Consider the following 21815-nt stretch of genomic DNA (forward strand, 5'->3'; position numbering starts at 1 on the left):
GGATGTAGTCCCAGTGCATTTTTTTAAAGTACAAGCAACTCCCTATTTCACCAATCTCTAAAGCAGGAATTCTTAATATTTTTGAATGCATCATTGACCCCTTACGCAGTCTGATGAAACAGGATTTGTCAGAATAATTTTTAATAATATCCAGCATTTTTATATATAGCATTTTCTATGTGCCAGGCATTGTGTTAAGTACTCTATAAATATTATTTTATTTTATCCTTACAACAATCCTGGAAGTTAGGAGATAATATCTCCATTTTATAGTTGAGGAAAAGAGAGATTAAGTGACTTGCCCAAGGACATACAGCTAGTAAATGTCTGAGGCAGCATCTGAAATTCCGTCTTCCCAGATTACAGATCTAGCACTCTAACCACACAGAATTACAAAGAAAAACAACCAAATTGAATAAAGAAGTGTTTTTCCCCTATCTAGTTTACAAAATCTCCGGAACTCCTGCCCATAGGAATAGTGAGAACTACTACCTCAGCCTCTATAGTGGTGATGACAAGGAGAGAAAATCATAAGAGCTATTATGTTGCCCTTTCTTTCACTGGTACAGAACTGATCAGGATGGCCAGCATGTTGCAAGAAACAGTGGGGAAAATTTTCATTCATGCCATCACCAGGACTTATTATGTATTTATTACATTCTTCAAATCCAGAAACAAATCACAAAAGAGACTTAAAATTTTAATGTTATTTTGTTCTTACTCAACTTTTTATTTCATGAAATTGCTTTCAGTTTACAAAAAAGCCAGTGAATATTTGTGTCAAGCCTTCAAGCTGAAAAATAGTCTGAAAGTTTTGTTTAAAATATAGTATGAATGCAAATAATGTAACCACTTCATGGGATTCATTATTCACAGAAATTGGGTCCTAGCTATAAACAAGCTTTCCTTCCAAGAGACTGTATGAGTTCCATATACAGAAGAAAAGGAAGAGGAATCATTTGAGTGATTTCCTCCTTGTGTTCTTAACGGTACTTACTATACTACTGTCCTCTAGTGTTCATAGTTGAAAATTTAAATCTATATTTACATTTTTTTTAAAAACAGGCAAAACAATTAACTAAGATACATGGAAAATCTTTTTGATAAAGTATTTCAGCAATATATGCTATTTTATTTGTAAGAATCAAAGCAAGCCAACAAATAATAAGCATTATTTCTAATTTGAAATAAGAGCTAGAAAAGAACTTGGAAGTTATCTAGTCTAGTCTACCAATCTCAAATTCCATGTTTACTTCATATTTATTTCACCAGACTATTTTAAGTATTTTTATGTAAACCTTTGTTTTTCCAAAGATTTGTTGATCAAATTTTCTTTCAATAAAGAGCTATGATATGAATTGAGGACTACTATTGTGAATTTGAAACCCCTTGTATAGTCCAACTGGCCTACTCTACAAAAGAGATCTAGAGAAATGAAGTTACATCTCTGAGATCACACAGTTAACTATTGATAAATAGTTCTCTATAAGCTTAAATTGAGAGTCAGCATGGAGGAGAAATGGTAAAAGTTAAAGAGAAATGGATTTGGAGTCAGGTCTCTTTTAATAATAGCTCTGCTACTTACTAGCTATGTTACTTTGGCCAAGTCAGTTAAGGTCTCCACATCTATTTCTTCCTCATCTATAAATTTAGGGGTTTGGATCAGATTTATAAAGCCATTTTCAGGTCAGAGTCTATCATTTTATGACAACTAATGAAGATTACATTAAAAAATTAACATCAAAGTGAACACATTTCATTTTAGATTTTATACAAGTGTGGAAATAAATTTATTTTCCCAATGAAATAATATGTCCAAATAGGATAGAAGTAATTTATATAATCCATTGACTATTATACATTAAAGTGTCCCCAAAAGTTCTTCTAGCAAGTAATAAAGCTGAGCTAGCCTGCAAACTGTATACCACACTGTATAATTAGATATATTTGTCATTAAAATATAATACAAGTTTTTATCAATTAAAAACTTTACTGATAGGGATAATTTTAAAGCTATAGGACAGTAAACAATGTTACATTTCTCAGGGCCAACAGATTTATTCAGTTCCTGATTAGATACAAACCTACGTGGTATAATGTTTAAATATGTTTACATAGTGTTTAAAAGCTAATACAAAAAATTATATTCAAAGAGCATTTCAGGACAAAGTTGATTTTATCTAGAATCAGAAATATAGTTTAATTAGGACCCCCAAAGTAACTTTTTTCTACTATAACCTCATTTGTTTTTTTTAATGTACTAATTATTCTGTGATACTTTAGAGGAACTTTATATCTATTTAATATTTTAGTCAAATTTCTGGAGTCACTTGTTTTAATTTCTATTTTTTTAATGGCACAACTAAGGACTAGTCTCTACAATATAATTTCCTATAAGCTAATAAATAAGGAATAATTTGGGTTTTCTAATTGCTAAGAATCAAAGGCATCTCTCTTTCTCTTTAAATATCAACATAGATTCCATTAATCAAATAATCTAGTCTGGAATACTTTTTTCTCTGAAGGGACTCAGAAAGCTTTCTGCCCAGCAGTATTAGACCTATTACCAAAAACAATAATCCACAGAACAATGTGCCTATGAGTGTCCACTTTTCAAACTGAAGGTGGAATCTATTTCTTGGAATATTATCAAGAGGGGAATTGCTTAAACCAAGCCTCCCAATTTCTTGGGAAGCAATTTTCTTTATAGCAAAGGAATCCACAGTTGATGATGGAAATGTTGAAGGATACTTAACATCACCATTATTAGAAATTGGGGAAATGGTAGTTTCTTTAAACTGCCCTGTTTCTAAGGTGACTTCCACACTTGTAGTTGCACTGGACATTGTAGCTGAAGCTGTTTTTGTAGTTATGGTAGGCTGGTTTATAGTAGTTGTAAAGGCTGTAGAAATTGTGGGAGTGGGAGGCTGCGGGGTGGTAGTAGTAGTAGTAGTAGTAGTAGAAATAGATTGAGAAATAGTGAATACTGTAGGATGAGGCTCAGTGGTAACTTTTAAAGGAACAATTAATTGCTGTATCAGAGGAGGGATTGTAGACTGCAAAGCAGCAGGTACAGGAGTAGTGGAGACAGTGGATTGAGATGTAGCCTCTGCCTTAGACTGAAATACAATTATGTTTTCAGACAACACATCAGCTTCTTTCTGTTTCAGGGGAAGCTCTGAGCTCTGAAGATGGCCATTACTTTTGTACACGGGAAGCTGGGTACTCAGTTCATCACTCTTATTTACTGCAGCTTTCCGCAAAACATTAGTCTGGTTCAATTGAGCTGTCAGATGTACAGGGTCCATGACTGCTTGTGAAGATTTTCCAGTTAAGTAGTAACTTTTTGGGGGTGCATCTGGATGTGGTGAATCAGCTTTGTTCAAAGGAGAAAAACCTGAAAATATACAGAAAATAAAAGAATATTTAAGAATGTTTAACAAGTTAACCATTTATCAGTCTATGAGACATTCACAGGTGGTAAATTACAGTGCTGTAGAGCAAGCCTGAGTAGCTAAGGTACTGCAAGAAAGGATAAGGAAATGTTTCACTAATGTCAGCAAGAGGAATTAGTGACCCAATATGTGATTAAAATCCATTGTTAAATGACAGGAGAGTCTTTAAAATTTGATGACACTTTGGCTATGAATCAACTTTTTAACTTCATCAAAATGTTTTAAGTTTAACAACTACAAAAAACTCTTCACACAATTAAAACTAGATCTAAACAATTGGAAAAACATCAATTGTTCATGGGTAGGATGAGCTAACCTAATAAAAATGACAATCCTACCCCAATTAATTTACTTATTTAGTGCCATAACCATTGAACTACCAAAAAACTTTTTTTACTGAATTAGAAAAAAAACCATAACAAAGTTCATTTGGAAGAACAAAAGATCAAGGATATCCAGGGAAATCATGAAAAAAAAATGTGAAGGAAGGTGGCCTTGCAGTATTAGATCTCAAACTATACTATAAAGCAGTAGTCATCAAAACAATTTGGTTCAAATCAATCTGGCTAAGAGACAATCAAAACAAACTGGCTAAGAGACAAAAAGGAGGATCAGTGGAATAGTCTTGGGGTAAGTGACCTCAGCCAGGCAGTCTATAATAAGCCCAAAGATCCCAGCTTTTGGGACCAGAATCCACTATTTGATAAAAAAAAAAAAACTGCTGGGAAAATTGGAAGACAGTATGGGAGAGATTAGGTTTGGATCAACATCTCACAACCTACACCAAGATAAACTCAGAATGGTTTGAATATAAAAAATGGCTTGAATATAAAGAAGGAAACTATAAGCAAATTAGGCAAACCCAGAATAGTATACATGTCAGATCTTTGGGAAAGGAAAGACTTTAAAACCAAGAAAGAGCTAGAAAAAAATCACAAAATGTAAAATCAATAATTTTGATTACATCAAATTAAAAAGTTTTTGTACAAACAAAACCAATGCAACCAAAATTAGAAGGGAAACAACAAATTGGGAAACAATCTTCATAACAAAAACCTCTGACAAAGGTCTAATTACTCAAATTTATAAAGAGCTAAATCAATTGTACAAAAATTCAGGCCATTCTCCAATTGATAAATGGGCAAGGGACATGAATAGGCAGTTTTCAGCCAAAGAAATCAAAACTATTAATAAGCACATGAAAAAGTGTTCTAAATCTCTTACAATCAGAGATGTAAATCAAATCAACACCTAGCAGATTGGCTAACATGACAGCAAAGGAAAGTAATGAATGCTGGAGGGGATGTGGCAAAGTAGGGACATTAATTCATTGCTGGTGCAGTTGTGAATTGATCCAACCATTCTGGAGGGCAATTTGGAACTATGCCCAAAGGGCGATAAAAGACTGTCTGCCCTTTGATCCAGCTATAGCACTGCTGGGTTTGTACTCCAAAGAGATAATAAGGAAAAAGACTTGTACAAGAATATTCATAGCTGAGCTCTTTGTGGTGGCAAAAATTGGAAAATGAGGGGATGCCCTTCAATTGGGGAATGGCTGAACAAATTGTGGTATATGTTGGTGATAGAACACTATTGTGCTCAAAAGAATAATAAAGTGGCGGAATTCCATGGAGACGGAACAACCTCCAGAAAGTGATGCAGAGTGAGAGGAGCAGAACCAGGAGAACAATGTACATAGAGACTGATACACTGTAGTATAATCAAATGTAATGGACTTCTTCATTAGTGGCAATGCAGTGATCCTGAACAACTTGGAGGGATCTATGAGAAAGAACACTATCCACATTCAGAGGAAAAACTGTGGGAGTAGAAACACAGAAGAAAAACAACTGCTTGATCACATGGGTTGAGGGGATATGGCTGGGGATGTAGACTCTAAATCAGCGGTTCTCAACCTCTCAATTTGTAGCAATGAGAATAAATAATGCATATCAGGTATTTACATTCTGAATCATAACTGTAGCAAAATTACAGTTTTGAAGTAGCCACCAAAATAATTTTTTGGTTTGGAGTCACTGCAACATGAGGAACCGTATTGCAGGGTCATGGCATTAGAAAGTTTGAGAACCACTGCTCTAAATGATCATCCTAGTGCAAACATCAACAACATGGAAATAGGTTCTCATCAAGGACACATGTAAAACCCAGAGGAATTGAGCATCAGCTACAGGAAGGAGTGGGGGGAGGGGAGGGAAGGAGGGAAAGAATATGATTCTTGTAACCAAGGAATAATGTTTTAAATTAACTAAATAAAAATTAAAAAAAAATGTTTTAAGTTGAACCCAGTGGAACTGCTCATTGTCTCCAGGAAGAGGGAGAGGGGAAGGGAGGGAAAGAACATGAATCATGTAACCATGGGAAAATATTCTAAATTAATTAATTAATTAAATTTATTTTTAAAATGTTTCAAATTTTAAAAAAGTTATTGAATGTTTGTATGGTAGATATGGATGGGTCATGAAGAGAAGAGTAATCAATCCTAAATAAGTTATGCATATTCAGGCCCCCTTCCTTTAATCAGGGATATGATTTCCCAATATTCTTTTTATAATTGATTTGCAAATAGCCTGTAGATACAACCAATTTGTGGCACATTTCTTTCACCAAATAATCAATCATTTGTTAAGTGCTTAACATATGCCGGAAACTGCTAAGTGCTAGACATACAAAGAGAAAGCAAAAACAGTTCCTGTTAAATATTGGAATTAGAATGGGAATCAGAGGCCAGCTAGTACAACCCATATGTAAACAAGAATTCTTTGAAGACCATTACTGAAGAAAAAGTCACTATACTTAAAGCAGCATATTCCAGTTCTAGATAGTCCTAAAGGCAGATCTCATAACCCCTCTAAGTCTCCAGTCCTTCAGGTTAAATATTCCTTCAAATTATTCCCATGTACTTGAGGCCCTTTACCATCTTAGTCATCTTCCTCTGGGTGCTCTCCAGCTTTTCTCCTTCCTAAAATGTATCATCCAGAACTGAATACAGTAATCAAGGTATGTTCTGAAAAAGGCAAGACTTCCCTGCCATCCTTCTACCTTGTGTAGAATAATTACAATTATTATGTTATTGTTCAAAAAAAGTAGTTCCATGCCCAAAGGATTTTAAAATTATGATTATGATTGATCCAATACTACTACTACTTCTACTACTAGGCCTTTATACCAACAAGAGAAAAGAAAAGGAGAAAGGACTTATTTGTACAAAAATATTTACAGAAGTTCTTTTTGTGGTGGAATTGAAATTTGAGAATTGGAAATTGGAATTGGAAGTTGAGGGGCTACTCATCAACTGGGGAATAGGAATAGCTGAACAAGTTGTGGCATATGATTATAATGGAATATTAATGTGTTATAAGAAATTATGAGCAGGATGATTTCAGAAAAATCTGGGAAGACTTACATGAACTGATGCAGTGAAGTGAGCAGAACCAGGAGAATATTGTATAGAGTAATAGCAATATTATATGATGAACAACCATGAATAACTTAGTTATTCTCAGTAATAAAGTGACCCAAGATAATCCCAAAGGACTGACTCATGATAAAATAAAATGCCATTAACCTTCAAAGAAAGAATTGATGGGGTATGAATACAGACGAAAGCACACTATATTCCCCTTTCTTCATTTTTTTGTTTTCTTGCACAAAATGACTAAGATTGCAAAAGGTTTTATACGATTATACTTGTAAAATCTATATCAGATTGTTTATTATCTCAAGGAGGGGAAAGGAATAAGAGAAATAGAGAAAAATTTTGAGAATCAAAATTTAAAAAAAGAATGTTAAAAACATTTTTACATGTAACTGAGGAAAAAATAAAATTCTACTTTTTAAGAAGAACTTTTAAAAATGTTTACATTAAAGAATTTCCACAAGGAGTAGGTGTCTGTGTGTGTATTTGTATACACATTTTTGGAAAGTTAAAATAAAACATCATTCAAAGAACTTATGAGAGAAAATTATTTTCTATGGCTTCTCAATTTACTTGAATTTCAACAAACAGGATTATTCTATTCTCTACTTTTCTGGATTTTATAGAAATCTTTACAAAACTTAATCTTATGAAAATATATTTTAAATGCATACAAAAAAGTAACCTGAGAAAAATTCCTGTAAGATGGTTGGATAATAATAAGATAAATATATTCATATCAAGGGAATAGATGTATCAACTAACTACATCCCTATAATATAGAGGGGAGAAGAAAGAGGGAAGGAGGAATATAGACAAAAATAGAGAAGAAAAGAGAAAGTAAAAAAGAAAAAAAGTAAAAATTGCCTAGAGGAGGAATATCCCAATTATAATAGCTAGTTCTTTTATAGTTTTATGGTTTTTAAAATGCTTTACAAATATTATTTCATTTTCCCCTCAAAACAACCCTGATGGATAGATGTAATATTTATACCCATTTTATAGATGGGAAAATGGAGGAAAAAAGAAACTAAGGCTCACCCAACTATAAAGAGTCTGGGGTTAGATTTGAATTTAGGTCTTTCTAACTGTGAGTTCCATATTCTATACACTGTGCCACCTAGATTCTGGAAGATAGCTTCATCTTTTGGAACTATATTATACTCCTGCACAGTTCAAATATGCTTCCACTCTTTATGAATCAAGCAGACTAATTCTCTAATCTTTTATTGTCTTTTGCTCATTTTTCTATTTTTTCCTGTTACCTTTTCTATCTATTGAGGTACTCCTCTGTTCCTGGTATAGAGGGTGCACTGCTCTAAGCTTACAGAGTACTCTCCTCTGCTTATTGGGGTAGATCCAACTGCCTTTGTATCCCATGGTGTATCTGTCAAGGAGGTTTGTAGCTGTTTTGTCTAGCTATGTTCAGCACCCTGTATTAGCTGTTTGTTCATGGGCTCCCCTGGTCCCCCACTATGCTGCTTCCCTTCCCTTACCAAGTGGCTTGGAAGTGGCAGGTACCCTACTTTGAGCTCTGCTGCCTCAGGCCCTCTGCTGCCATGTGGGAGTCTGGATTTTCTGCAATTTATTCTGACCCTGTCTCTGCTCCTTGTGACCTCAGAGCTCCATTGCCATGTGGAAGTGGGAAATTTAGTGGGAATGAGAGGTTTCCTGTGGTTCAGCTGGTTTCTCTCTCTGTTCCCTTGTGGCCTTAGGGTTTTGCTGCCATTTGGAAGTGTAGAGTTTCCTGCCTTCTCTTCCTTCGCTACCTATATAGGGTGGCTGGGGCTGGGCAACTACCTGTCCTGTAGCTTCATTGCCTTTGATGGAGTTGTGGCTTATTGGGTTGCTCCAAGTTCTTCTGGTTCTCACAGATGCTTAGCTGCCTTACCCATCCTCTTCTTAACCCAATGAGATATGCTCCTCTAGTTTTCCCTTGTTTTGAGGTGATTTATTTCCTTTGTGTGTGTGAGTGTGGAGGGATGGAGGAGTGGAGCATTCTTTTCTCCACCATCATGGCTCCCAGCATGCAACTTCCTTCTCTTTATCTTGTTGCCACTCCATAAATTGAAGACAATTTCTGTCCTCTCCTAATGCTGAAAGGATTCCCTGTCCAACAGGGGGAAAGGGGCAATGGTAGATTTCCTGTTATAATTTTCCTATCCTATTGTAAAACATAAGGTATATCCTACACTATTAATGATGAGAGGATTCCCTGCTCCCTACCCTAAGTCATATTCTACCCCTTCTTCCCTTTTTGACTGAACAGAAAGATTTAATAGTAAAATTTTAAATCGCAACACACACAACACAACAAATATATTCTATGAAATAAAAGATCCTAGGGATAAAATTTCCAGACCTTCGGTGGAAAGATGGAAGAAATGCCATATAATTCAGCAAACTGGATCACAGGTATAGAATAAATTAAAGGAGGACTATAATTCAATAAAACAGTAAAAGAAATGAAAGAATAATAAAAGAAACTATAAAATGACATCTAAGAACTAAAAAACATCAATGTATGTGAAAAATAACAGAATAAATAAAACCAGGCAAAGAATAATAGGTAACAAAAATAAACTTAAGAATAAATTTAGATGTAATAATACCAAAAAATTAAGTATAGATATTGTAAAAGGGAATTCTTTGTTCTCTCTGAGTTTACACTTGTGAAAGGGAATCCTTTATTCCTTTTGTCTATTTTGAGTTAAGGCTTGGTTAACAGTAACTTGAGTATCCCTACTTAGTACCTCACCAGATGGTGAAGACAGGATTAACTCTCCTTTGTCTACTTTTGAATTGAATCAACAAAAGCTTGACTCTAATTTGCATTAGGTGGAGGGGCTCTCCACCTTTTCAGGAAGAGAATGCCAGCTACCCACTCACCCAAATTCCCTCCAAGAGGCAGGTCAAGACTAAGACTCAAAAGAGCTGAAGGTGATTCCTGAGGACCACTTTCTTCCTTGAGCCGACCTTCTTCTTGAAGCTGACTTCCTTCTTGAAGTCCAATTCCTTCTTTAAGCCTACTTCCTTCTTGGAGTTCACTCCCTTCACCCTAGAAATTCAAGACCTTTTATATTGACTTCTTGTCCCTTCCCCTTTTCACAAGGGCCAATCACAGCACCAGATTGCCCAGCACTGTCCTGACGGCAGTGTTTGTGGGAACCACTTCTCACCTTCTGGAGAAGTGAATACTCATCAAAAGGGTTCATAGATTCCTGGCTGATTGATGTGTGAATTCTCATTTCCTGACTGATTGAGTTGAAAAGGTGGAGAGCTCCTCTACCTAATGCAAATTAAGATGTTCAAGCTTTTGTTGATTCAATTGAAAAGTAGACAAAGGAGAGTTAATCCTGTCTTCACAATCTGGTGAGATACTAAGTAGGGATACTTAAATTATTGTTAACCAAGCTTTAACTCAAAATAGACAAAAGGGAATAAAGGATTCCCTTTCACAAGGGTAAAATCAGAGAAAACAAAGAATTCCCTTTTACAATATGGAGAATAATATAATTGATTTGAGAAAAATGCAAATATCAAATTAGTTGGAAAGTCAAAATACAATAACAAAGAAAAAGTAACTAGACATTCTATTTCTTATCTAATGGGTAGCTAGGTAGGCCTAGAACCAAAAAGATCAGAGTTCAAATGCAATCTCGGACATTTACTAGCTGTGTGATCATGGGCAAGGTATTTAACATCTGCCTTGGTTTCCTTATATGATAAAAATAGCACCTACCTCTCAGGGTTGTTGTGAAGACTGAATGAGATAATACATGTAAAGTGCTTGGCAAACTTTATAGAGTTATAGATGCTCCAATTTATAAATTGTCAGAGATATGAAAAGGCAGTTTTCAAAGGAAAAAAACCAAAGCTATAAATAATCATATGAAAAATGTTTCAAATGACTAATACTTAGAGAAATGCAAACTTGGAAGTGCCACTTCACATTAGTACTTGGACTAACAGGACATAAAAGGAAGATGACAAACAATGGAAGAGAACTGGAAAAATAGGTACATTAAATGAACTATTGGTAGAACTCTGAGCTAGTTTAACCATTCTGGAGAACAATTTGGAACTATGCCCAAAGGGCCATAAAACTGTGCATACCTCTTCTAGGTCTGTACACAAAAGAAACCAAAGGGAAAGGGAAATGTTTCAGTACAAGTACAGCAGCTCCTTTTGTGGCAGCAAAGAATTTGAAACTGAGGGGAATGATATGAAATGATGAAAACCTGAGAGAACCTCTAAGAACTGATGCAGAGTGAGGTGATCAGAACCAGGAGAACAATTTACATAGTAACAGTATAATAGTCAACTGTGAAAGACTTAGTAACTTTGAACAATACAGTGGTCCTCCATAATTCTGGAGGATTCATAATGCTTTCCACTTACAGATAGAGAACTAATAAATTAAGTATACATTGAACATTCTTTTGAAGGCTGACATTCTTTTTCATTTCTTTTCCTTTTTTAAAACTTAACTAATATGGAAATATATACTGCATGTCTTCATATGCATAACTGATATCACAATTCTTGATTTTCCAATGAGTAGAGAAAGGGAAAGAGGAAAAATAGAGATTTAGGAATTGAAAATTTTAAAATAGTATTAAAAGGAGCAATTACATGGTTTAGAGGATGGAGTGTCATGCCTGGAGTCAAGAGGACTTGAGTTCAAATATGACCTCAGACATTTTCTAGCTGTGTGACCCTGGGAAAACCACTTATCTCCATTTGTCTACTCCTGCCACTCTTCTACTTTGGAGCCAATACTTGGAACAACACTGTATTGATTTTCAGACAAAAGGTAAGAGCTTAAAAATTTGAATTTAATTTTTTAAAAAAGGACTATATAAATACTATCATTAATTAGAGAAAGGTAGACAAGACCAGAGAACACCACAATTAGAATATATATACATAATGATATATAATTGCTAGATTTCAGAATTACAAAGTAACGAAAAAAACCAAGTATCAAAAAAGAAAATATATTTTATAGTTAATTAATTATTTAATCTAGAAGTCAAAAATTAAATAAATACATAAAATTTACCTGTGTTATTAAAAATAAATAATTAAAGTTATTAATCTTGAGTAAAATATACTGAAATCATATTAAAAATAGGATTTAGTCATTAAAATATATAGCCTACAAGTATTATGGTATCTTGTGAAAAAAAGAATATATTTTATAGAAAAATAAGACTTAGAAGAATTTACCAACAAAAATCTACAACTTATCTTCAAAAGCTATAAATGAAGAGTTCCAGATATTTCTATGAAATAATAAAATTATCTAAGATTTTTCTACAGATAGTTAATATTTTATATGTGCATATCATATAAATTACATCTACATATAAAATAAGGAAAATAAACTTTTAATTATAATGGAAATAATCAAATTAAGAATTATGATTAGCACAAAAATGTAAAGGACACTAAAATATATTTATATTTACTAAAAGGAACTTAACACAAATGAGAAAAATAACAAAAAAGAAGTGGAAAAAGAGAATGCTAAATCTCTCAAAGACTGAACTCCTATGTATAATAAAAAGGGGAGGTCAAATTTCAGGGAATTATAATAATTATCAAAACAAATCAAATACAATGATACATGTAAAACCCAGTAGTTTTATGGGAGCAGAAAAGGAGGAGGGGAAGGAAAGAACATGAATCATTTAACTAAGAGAAAATACTAGAAATTAATTAAATAAATAATTAAAGAATTTTTAAATTAAATAAATAAAATGTTTCATTAATTAGTAATATTTGAAACATAGGCCATTAAGATAGATTTTAATATATACATAAAATATCAAGAACAATAAAATAATACCAGAAGACAAACTGGTATTGCTGATAGAAATAAATGTGACTGTTCTGAATAATCCCTTTAAAAGAAAAACTTATAGGAAGGATATAGCTAAATTGAAACTTAGAAGTTTGATCTAAAATAGAATATATAAATGCAAGTTCAAAAAAAGGACAAATGTGACTAATAGTATCCTATAAAGTACAATTCAAACTAGAAAACATTGAAAGAGAAAGAGAATACTTCATACTGATAAATGGGTAAAAATAAACAATAAATATGTACCACATCTTATAAGAATCAAGTAACTTGACAGTTAAATTCATGTAGGAATTTAAACACTCTATCATCAAAATATGGAAGTAAAATAAAAAAGGTAAATAGTAAAGAAATAATAGACATGAACTAATTATTTACATTTTTTTAAAGTTATATTACCTTTCAGTATCCTAAAAGTCATAACTCCCTTTGCTGGTTTCAGAGGACAAGCTTCTTCACTGGGGCAATAGAACAAGTAGCAATTTGGTTGTTTTGTTGCCTTCCGAGTATCAAAGATGATTAAATTACATTCTTTTCTCCCTACAAAGAAATGCTTCAAATTAGACATTTTACAAAGTCAAAAGAACCATGCAATGTCCTATGTGTTACTAGGGCAGTCTAAACACCAAGAAACAAATGTATTTTATATCTTTTCATCATACAAAATCATCTTTGTTTACAATATACAACTTTGCAAACAAAATAGTTAAATCATTTCCTTTCCTTTTATAAAAGTAAAGTGAATTTTATTGTTTATTTGTATCATAGTTTATTTATTGTAAATTTATAACTAAATATACATAAAACTTAACCTTTTTTATTAATTTATTTAGTCAATTTAGAACATTATTCTTTGGTTACAAGAATCATATTATTTCCCTCCCTTCCCTCCCCCACCCTTCCCCTAACTGACGTGCAATTTCACTGGGTATTACACGTGTCCTTGATCACAATCTATTTCCATGTTGTGGATGTTTGCATTAGGATGTTCATTTAGAGTCTACATCCCCAACCATATCCCCTCGACCCATGTGATCAAGCAGTTGTGTTTCTTCTGTGTTTTTACTCCAACAATTTTTCCTCTAGATGTGGATAGTGGTTTTTCTCATAGATCCCTCCAGGTTGTTCAGGATCACTGCATTGCCACTAATGAAGAAGTCCATTACATTTGATTATACTACAGTGTATCAGTCTCTGTGTACAATGTTTTCCTGGTTCTGCTCCTCTCACTCTGCATCAATTCCTGGAGGTTGTTCCAGTTCACATGGAATTTCACATTATTCCTTTGAGCACAAAAGTATTCCATCACCAACATGTACCACAATTTGTTCAGCCATTCCCCAATTGAAGGGCATTCCCATATTTTCCAATTTTGCCACCACAAAGAGCACAGCTATGAATATTCTTATACAAGTCTTTTTCCTTATTATCTCGTTGGGGTACAAACCCAGCAGTGCTATGGCTGGATCAAATGGCAGACAGTCTTTTATGGCCCTTTGGGTATAGTTCTAAATTGCCCTCCAGCATGGTTGGATCAATTCACAACTGCACCAGCAGTGCATTAATGTCCCAACTTTGCCACATCTCCTCCAGTATTCATTAATTTCCTTTGTTGTCATGTTAGCTAATCAGCTAGGTGTGAGGTGATATCTCAGAGATTTTAGAACACTTTTTCATGTGCTTATTAATAGTTTTCATTTCTTTAACTGAAAATTGCCTCTTCATGTCCCTTGTCCATTTATCAAGTGGAGAATGGCCTGATTTTTTGTACAATTGATTTAGCTCTTTATAAATTTGAGTAATTAGACCTTTGTCAGAGGTTTTTGTTATGAAGATTGTTTCCCAATTGGTTGTTTCCCTTCTAATTTTGGTTGCATTGGTTTTGTTTGTACAAGAACTTTTTAATTTGATGTAATCAAAATTATTGATTTTAAATTTTGTGATTTTTTTCTAGCTCTTCCTTGGTTTTAAAGTCTTTCCTTTCCCAAAGATCTGACATGTATACTATTCTGTGTTTGCCTAATTTGCTTATAGTTTCCTTCTTTATATTCAAGCCATTCACCCATTCTGAGTTTATCTTGGTGTAGGTTGTGAGATGTTGATCCAAACCTAATCTCTCCCATACTGTCTTCCAATTTTCCCAGCAGTTTTTACTAAATAGTGGATTTTGGTCCCCAAAGCTGGGATCTTTAGGCTTATCATAGACTGTCTTGCTGAGGTCACTTATCCCAATTCTATTCCACTGATCCTCCTTTCTGTCTCTTGGCCAGTACTAAATTGTTTTGATGACTACTACTTTATAGTATAGTTTGAGATCTGGGACTGCAGGGCCTCCTTCCTTCGCTTTTTTTTTTATCATGATTTCCCTGGATTGCCTTGATCTTTTGTTCTTCCAAATAACTTTGTTATGATTTTTTCTAATTCAGTAAAAAAGTTTTTGGTAGTTCAATGGGTATGGCACTAAAATAAGTAAATTAATTTGGGTAAGATTGTCATTTTTATTATGTTAGCTTGTTCTACCCATGAGAAATAAATGCTTTTCCAATTGTTTAGATCTAGTTTTAATTGTGTGGAAAGTGTTTTATAAATGTGTTTATATAGTTCCTGTGTTTGTCTGGGCAGATAGATTCCTAAGTATTTTATATTGTCTAGGGTGATTTTAAATGGAATTTCTCTTTCTAATTCTTGCTGATGAGATGTGTTGGAAATATATAGAAATGCTGATGACTTATGTGGGTTTATTTTCTATCCTGCAACTTTGCTAAAGTTGTTGATTATTTCCACTAGCTTTTTGGTTGATTCTCTCGGATTCTTTAAGTAGACCATCATATCATCTGCAAAGAATGATAGCTTGGTCTCCTCTTTGCCTATTTTAATACCTCCAATTTCTTTTTCTTCTCTAATTGCTACTGCTAGTGTTTCTAGTACAATGTTAAATAATAGAGGTGATAATGGGCATCCTTGTTTCACTCCTGATCTTATTGGGAAGGCTTCTAGTTTATCCCCATTGCAGATGATGTTTGCTGATGGTTTTAGATATATACTGTTTATTATTTTTAGGAAAGGCCCGTCTAGTGTTTTCAATAGGAATGAGTGTTGTATTTTGTTAAAGGTTTTTTCTGCATCTATTGAGATAATCATGTGATTTTTGTCAGTTTGCTTGTTAATATGGTAAATTATATGGATGGTTTTCCTAATATTGAACCATCCTTGCATTCCTAGTATGAATCATACCTGGTCATAGTGAATAACCCTCGTGATCATTTGTTGGAGTTTTTTGCTAGTATTCTATTTAAAATTTTTTTGCATTTATATTCATTAAAGCGATTGGTCTGTAGTTTTCTTTCTCTGTTTTTGACCTGCCTGGCTTTGGAATCAGTACCATATTTGTGTCATAAAATGAATTCGTTAGGACTCCTTCTTTGCTTACTCTGTCAAATAGTTTGTATAATATTGGGATTAGTTGTTCTTTAAATGTTTGATAGAATTCATTTGTGAATCCATCTGGACCTGGGGATTTGTTCAATTTCTTTTTCCGATATGGGATTGTTTAGGTAGTCTATTTCTTCCTCTGTTAGTCTAGGCAATTTATATTTTTGTAAATATTCATTCATATCACCTATATTGCCATATTTATTGCCATATAATTGGACATAATTGTTTTAAATAATTGCCTTAATTTCCTCTTCATTAGAGATGAGGTCTCCCTTTTCATCTTGGATACTGTCAATGTGGTTTGCTTCTTTCCTTTTTTAAATTAGATTGACTAGTACTTTGTCTATTTTACTTGTTTTTTCAAAATACCAGCTTCTAGTCTTATTAAATCAATAGTTCTTTGACTTTCAATTTTATTAACTTCTTTAATTTTTAGGATCTCTAATTTAGTCTTCATCTGAGGATTTTTAATTTGTTCACTTTCTAGTTTTTTAATTTGTATGCCCAATTCATTGACCTCTGCCCTCTCTAATTTGTTAATATATGAACTCAAGGATTTAAATTTTCCCCTGAGTACTGCTTTGGCTGTAAACCATAGCATTTGAAAGGATGTCTCATCATTGTCATTTTCTTCAATGAAATTGTTAATTGTTTCTATGATTTGTTCTTTAACTAACCAATTTTGGAGAATTGTATTATTTAATTTCCAATTAATTTTTGTTTTGTCTCTCCATGTACCCTTACTAATTATTATTTTCATTGCATTGTGATCTGAGAAGGTTGAGTTCATCATTTATGCTTTTTTGCACTTGTTCACAATGTTTTTATGCCCTAGTACAAGGTCAATCTTTGTGAGTACACCATGAGTTGCTGAAAAGAAAGTGTTTTCCTTTTCATCCCTATTTATTTTTCTCCACATATCTACTAACTAATTTTTCCAAGATTTAATTCACTTCTCTTACCTCTTTCTTATTTATTTTTTGGTTTGATTTATCTAGTTTTGATAGAGGAAGGTTCAGGTCCCTTACTAGTATAATTTTTCTATCTATTTCATCCTTAGCTCCACTAGTTTCTCCTTTAGACATTTGGATGCTATGCCATTTGGTGCATACATGTTGAGTTTTGATATTTTCTCATTGTCTATACTGCCTTTTATCAGGATGTAATTACCTTCCCTTTCTCTTTAAACAAGACCTATTTTTACCTTGGCTTTGTCACGTATCATGATTGTGACTCCTGCCTTCTTTTTATCAGTTGATGTCCAATAGATTTTGTTCCATCCTCTTAATTTTACCCTATGTGTGTCTAACTTCCTCATGTGTGTTTCTTGTAGATAGCATATGGTAGGGTTTTGGTTTCTAATCCACTCTATTTGCTTGCGTTTTATGGGTGAATTCATTCCATTCACATTCAAAGTTATGATTACCAGCTGTGTATTTCCCAGCATTTTGATTTCCACTCCTAGTCCTGCCTTTTCTTCCTTCACTATTTCCTTCTACACCAATGGTTTGTTTTTAATCAGTCCCCCTAATTCCCACCCTTATTTTACTTCCCTTTCTACCCCACTCTCTTCTTATTCCCCTCTTATTTTCTTTATAGTCTTTTTAAACTATCCCCCACCCTCTTCCTCCCTTGTATTGCTTCCCTCCCCTCCAGTCCATTTGTTACCCTTCTACTTCCCTATAGCGTGCAAATCAATTCTCTTCCCCAAATGTATTTGAGTCAATTTCAATGAACATAAGAATTGAGTATTTCCTATCTCCAACCTCTTTACCCTTCCTGCATTTTGATGTTCTCCCCGCTCCCACCATATACTTATTTGTGACATACAAATGTATCCCTTTTGTTTCTTTTCCCATTTCTTTTAGTATTAACCTCTTTTTAGCTCTAGTTGTATATATATACATACATATGTATGTATTTATGCATACATATATCTATTTACATATTTATGTCTTAGAATTTCATCCTATACAGTTTGTCACTGTTCCCTCTAAGTGTAATTCTTCTAGCTGCCCAGGTGATAATAACTGTGAATCTTAAAACTACTCAGACTGTAGCTTAGAAGATTTTGTCTATATATTCCTCGTTTTTAACAATGGAGATACTTGATCAGGAATGTATTGAGAACTTTTAAAATTACTCCACCGTACTCAGACAGTGCCTTAGGGGAAGATAAAGTTGCAAACTCCTGATTGAACAATGAAAAATCCCTACCTCATACTTACAGTATAGCTAGAAACTTAAGCTAGGTCTATTTTTAGATCTAATACAAAAGAGTGCCAAGTACCTATAAAGGTTAAATTAGTACCTAAAAGGTCAAGCAACTTACAAAAGGCAAGCTTAACAAAAGAGGTATGAAGTACTCAGAGGTTTTAATCTAACCAGAGAAGGTGAAAACCAAAGAAGATGAGAACTAAGAATGGGCAGTCCTGGGAAAAAGCGTCTACTGTGATTGGTAGACGTGAAAATTTAGGGGAGGTGACATAAGAGAAAATTTCTTTAAAAGGAAGGGACTTATCGAATTTGAGTCAGTTGGAGTTTTTTTGATTGGAAGTCAGTGAGTTGGAGTTGGAGTTGGTTGGAGTTCAGAGTTGAAGTAAGGGACATTTTGAATTGAGTTCGCAATTGAATTCAGTTTGGAGAGGATTTCAGTTTGGAGGGAAAGAGCTTGCTTGGAGATGATCTTGTGGTGAGTGATAAAGACTGACTTGCTCTCCTTTTCGCTCAGGCCAAAATGGCCTAGGCCCTTTTCTACTGCTTGCCTATTCTCTCTCTCTCTCTCTCTTCTCTCTCTCTCTCTCTCTCTCTCTCTCTCTCTCTCTCTCTCTCTCTCTCTCTCTCTCTCTCTCTCTCTCTCTCTCTCTCTCCCCTTCCCTTAATTCCTTCATTTATATTAATTAAAATCTCCATAAATCCCCAGATGACTTGGGTATTTTCATATTTAGGAATTTCCCATGGTGACCATTTATTTTAGATTTTAAGTCAAAACACTAAAAATTATCTTTACCAATTTGGCCAAACCCTTTAGAGTTTGGCATTTTACAGTTTTTAACATTCACAGTTTTGGCAACCACGTTTTGGCGGTTACATAACAATTTTTAAGAGTTACCAATGACCTCTTTTCTTATAGGGATACATATCATTTTAACTTATTGGGTCTCTTAAGAAAACAGGTGTTTTGGTTTGGGTTTTCTTTTTTCTCTTTCTCAATTACCTTTTGATGATTCTCTTGAGTTCTGTGTTTGGGCATCACATTTTCTGTTCAGGTCTGGTCTTTTCTTTACAAATGTTTGGAATTCTTCTATTTTGTTAAATGTCCATATTTTCCCCTGTAATAATATGGTCAGTTTTGCTGGGTAATTGATTCTTGGTTGTAGACCTAGTTTCCTTGCTTTCCAGAATATCATATTCCATGCCTTTCGGTTCTTCGGTGTAGATACAGCCAGATCCTGTGTTATCTTCACTGTGGTTCCATGGTATATGAATGACTTCTTAGCAGCTTGTAATATTTTTTCCTTGGTCTAATAGTTCTTGAATTTGGCTATAACATTCCTGGGTGTTGTCAGTTGGGGATTAAGTACAGGAGGTGATCTGTGGATTCTTTTAATCTCCACTTTTCCCTCTTGTTCTAGAATATCAGGGCTGTTTTCTTGGATAATTTTCTGTAATATGATGTCCAGGCTTTTTCTTTTGTCATGGTCTTCTGATAGACAAATGATTCTTAAGTTGTCTCTCCTGGAACAATATTCTAAATCTTCTGTTTTGTGAATGAGGTGCTTCATATTTTCCTCATTTTTTTCATTCTTTTGTTTTTGTTTTATAGTGTCCTGCCGCCTTGTGAAGTCGCTTGCTTCAAGTTGTTGTATTCTGGTTTTTAAAGACTGGATTTAATCCCTGGCTTTTTCGTCATCCTTCTCCTTCTGGTCTGATTTTCTTTGGAGATCATCTTTCATCTTTTCTGCCTCATCTTTCATCTCCTTTGCCTCATTTTCAAGCTGATTAATTTTCGCTTTCAAGACATTGTTTCCTGTTTCCAGATGGCCTATCTTATTTTTTAAGTTCTTCTCCCACTTGTCTTGAGTCTCTCTTAATTGTGTTTTGAATTATTTTGAGTTCTTCCAAAGCCTGTATCCAATTTGCTAGGGTTTCTGTTTTTTTGCTTGGTGTTCCCTCATCCTTCTCTGTTTCATTTGCTCTTTGTTCATTGCCTGTATATTTACCCTCTTTTTTACTCCCTGAAGTTGCCTGCTCTTTTGCTCCTTTCATTTTTTTTTTGTTGGATCTGTGGTTTTGGGCTTTTCTGTCAGCCTTCAGCCTTGGAGCTTAGTCAGCAAATCTCTCAGTGCAGTCTGTGGGGAAAGGGTGTTGGAGCTTGAGCTTCCCTGCCCCCTGAAGGCTTTGATGGGATTAAGTCCAGTGCCTTTGAGCTGGATGTGCCCTGAGGCCAAAACCTGGGGGGTGGGGCAATATAGAGTGTCTCAGTTGCTGCAACTAGGGCTGTGTCTGCTTTGAGCTTCTTCTCCAGCTGCTTCCCCATCACCTGTGTTCGATGCTCTGAGCCTGGCACAGCTTTGCCCACAAGGTACTCCCTCCAGATCAGCACCCTTGCCCGATCAGAGGTTCCAGCTACCATTGGAGGCTTAGAGCTCTAAGTGGGGAAGGGGTCCTGGGACCTTCCTTCTTCCTCCCCTTAAATGTGAGTTTTCTTGAATTCAGGCTTTTCTGGGGCGTATCTTTTAAGTTGAGTCCAGCAGGAGGGTCCCTTGGCTCTGTCTTGTTGTTAGGTTTAATTTTCAGTCCCCTAGGAGTGTTTAGTTTGTAATTGGTAAGGAAGGGTTTTCAGAGGTCTGAACTTTCTCTGCCTCTATGCCACCATCTTGACTCCGCCTCCTCAAAACTTAACCTTTGTAACTAATTTCAACACATAAAATGTTCATAATCATAAGTAATTTCCGCTATCTCCATCAACTTTGCTCATCTATTCACTCTCGGTCCTTTTATATGGCTATAATTTGTGTGTACTCTGTTCTTATGAAATATTTTTTCTTTGTACTGATTCTTTTTTTTTTAAACCCTTACCTTCTATCTTAGAATCAATACTATGTATTGGTTCTAAGCCAGAAGAGTGGTAAGGGCTAGGAAATGGGGGTTAAGTGACTTGCCCAGGGTCACATACCTATGAAGTGTCTGAGGCCAGATTTGAATCTAGGACGTCCCGTCTCTGGGCCTGACTCTCAAACCACTGAGCCACCAGCTGCCGCCCTTTGTACTGATTCTTAATGATCTTCTATATTTGGTTATTCTTCTTACACTAACCTATCTTAATTGATTTATGATATGGGATTATGCTAATATGCTTTATTCACTTGTGGCTACAAAAAATTGTAAACAAAGTGAGTACTTAATGAATGGCAAGTGACTGAACAAACTGTGTTACTATATATGGAGGTAACATGGAAAGATTTTTCAAGAACTGAAACAAATTGAAATATATTCAACCAAACAAAGAATATATACAATGACTATAAATAATGTAAATTTAATTATCTATGAATGGAAACCAGCCTGAATGGTTGAAAAAGCAAACATTGATGGTTCTAAGGAATACACAATAAAA

General features: G+C 34.4%; 1 protein-coding gene across 1 annotated transcript in view; it reads right to left on the reverse strand.

Annotated features, from left to right (window-relative positions):
* Positions 1-698: 698 nt before the first annotated feature.
* MANSC1 (MANSC domain containing 1) overlaps positions 699-21815 on the reverse strand; it is a 33542-nt gene continuing 12425 nt past the window's right edge. The window contains exons 3-4 of the mRNA XM_007503715.3: positions 13160-13300; positions 699-3397 (exon numbers count right to left, since the gene is read on the reverse strand). Of these exons, the coding sequence (XP_007503777.2) occupies positions 2463-3397; positions 13160-13300 (1076 nt within the window). The 3' untranslated portion in view covers positions 699-2462. The remainder of the gene's footprint in view (positions 3398-13159; positions 13301-21815) is intronic.

Source organism: Monodelphis domestica, chromosome 5 (genome assembly GCF_027887165.1).
Source record: "Monodelphis domestica isolate mMonDom1 chromosome 5, mMonDom1.pri, whole genome shotgun sequence".
Classification (NCBI taxonomy): Eukaryota; Metazoa; Chordata; class Mammalia; order Didelphimorphia; family Didelphidae; genus Monodelphis; species Monodelphis domestica.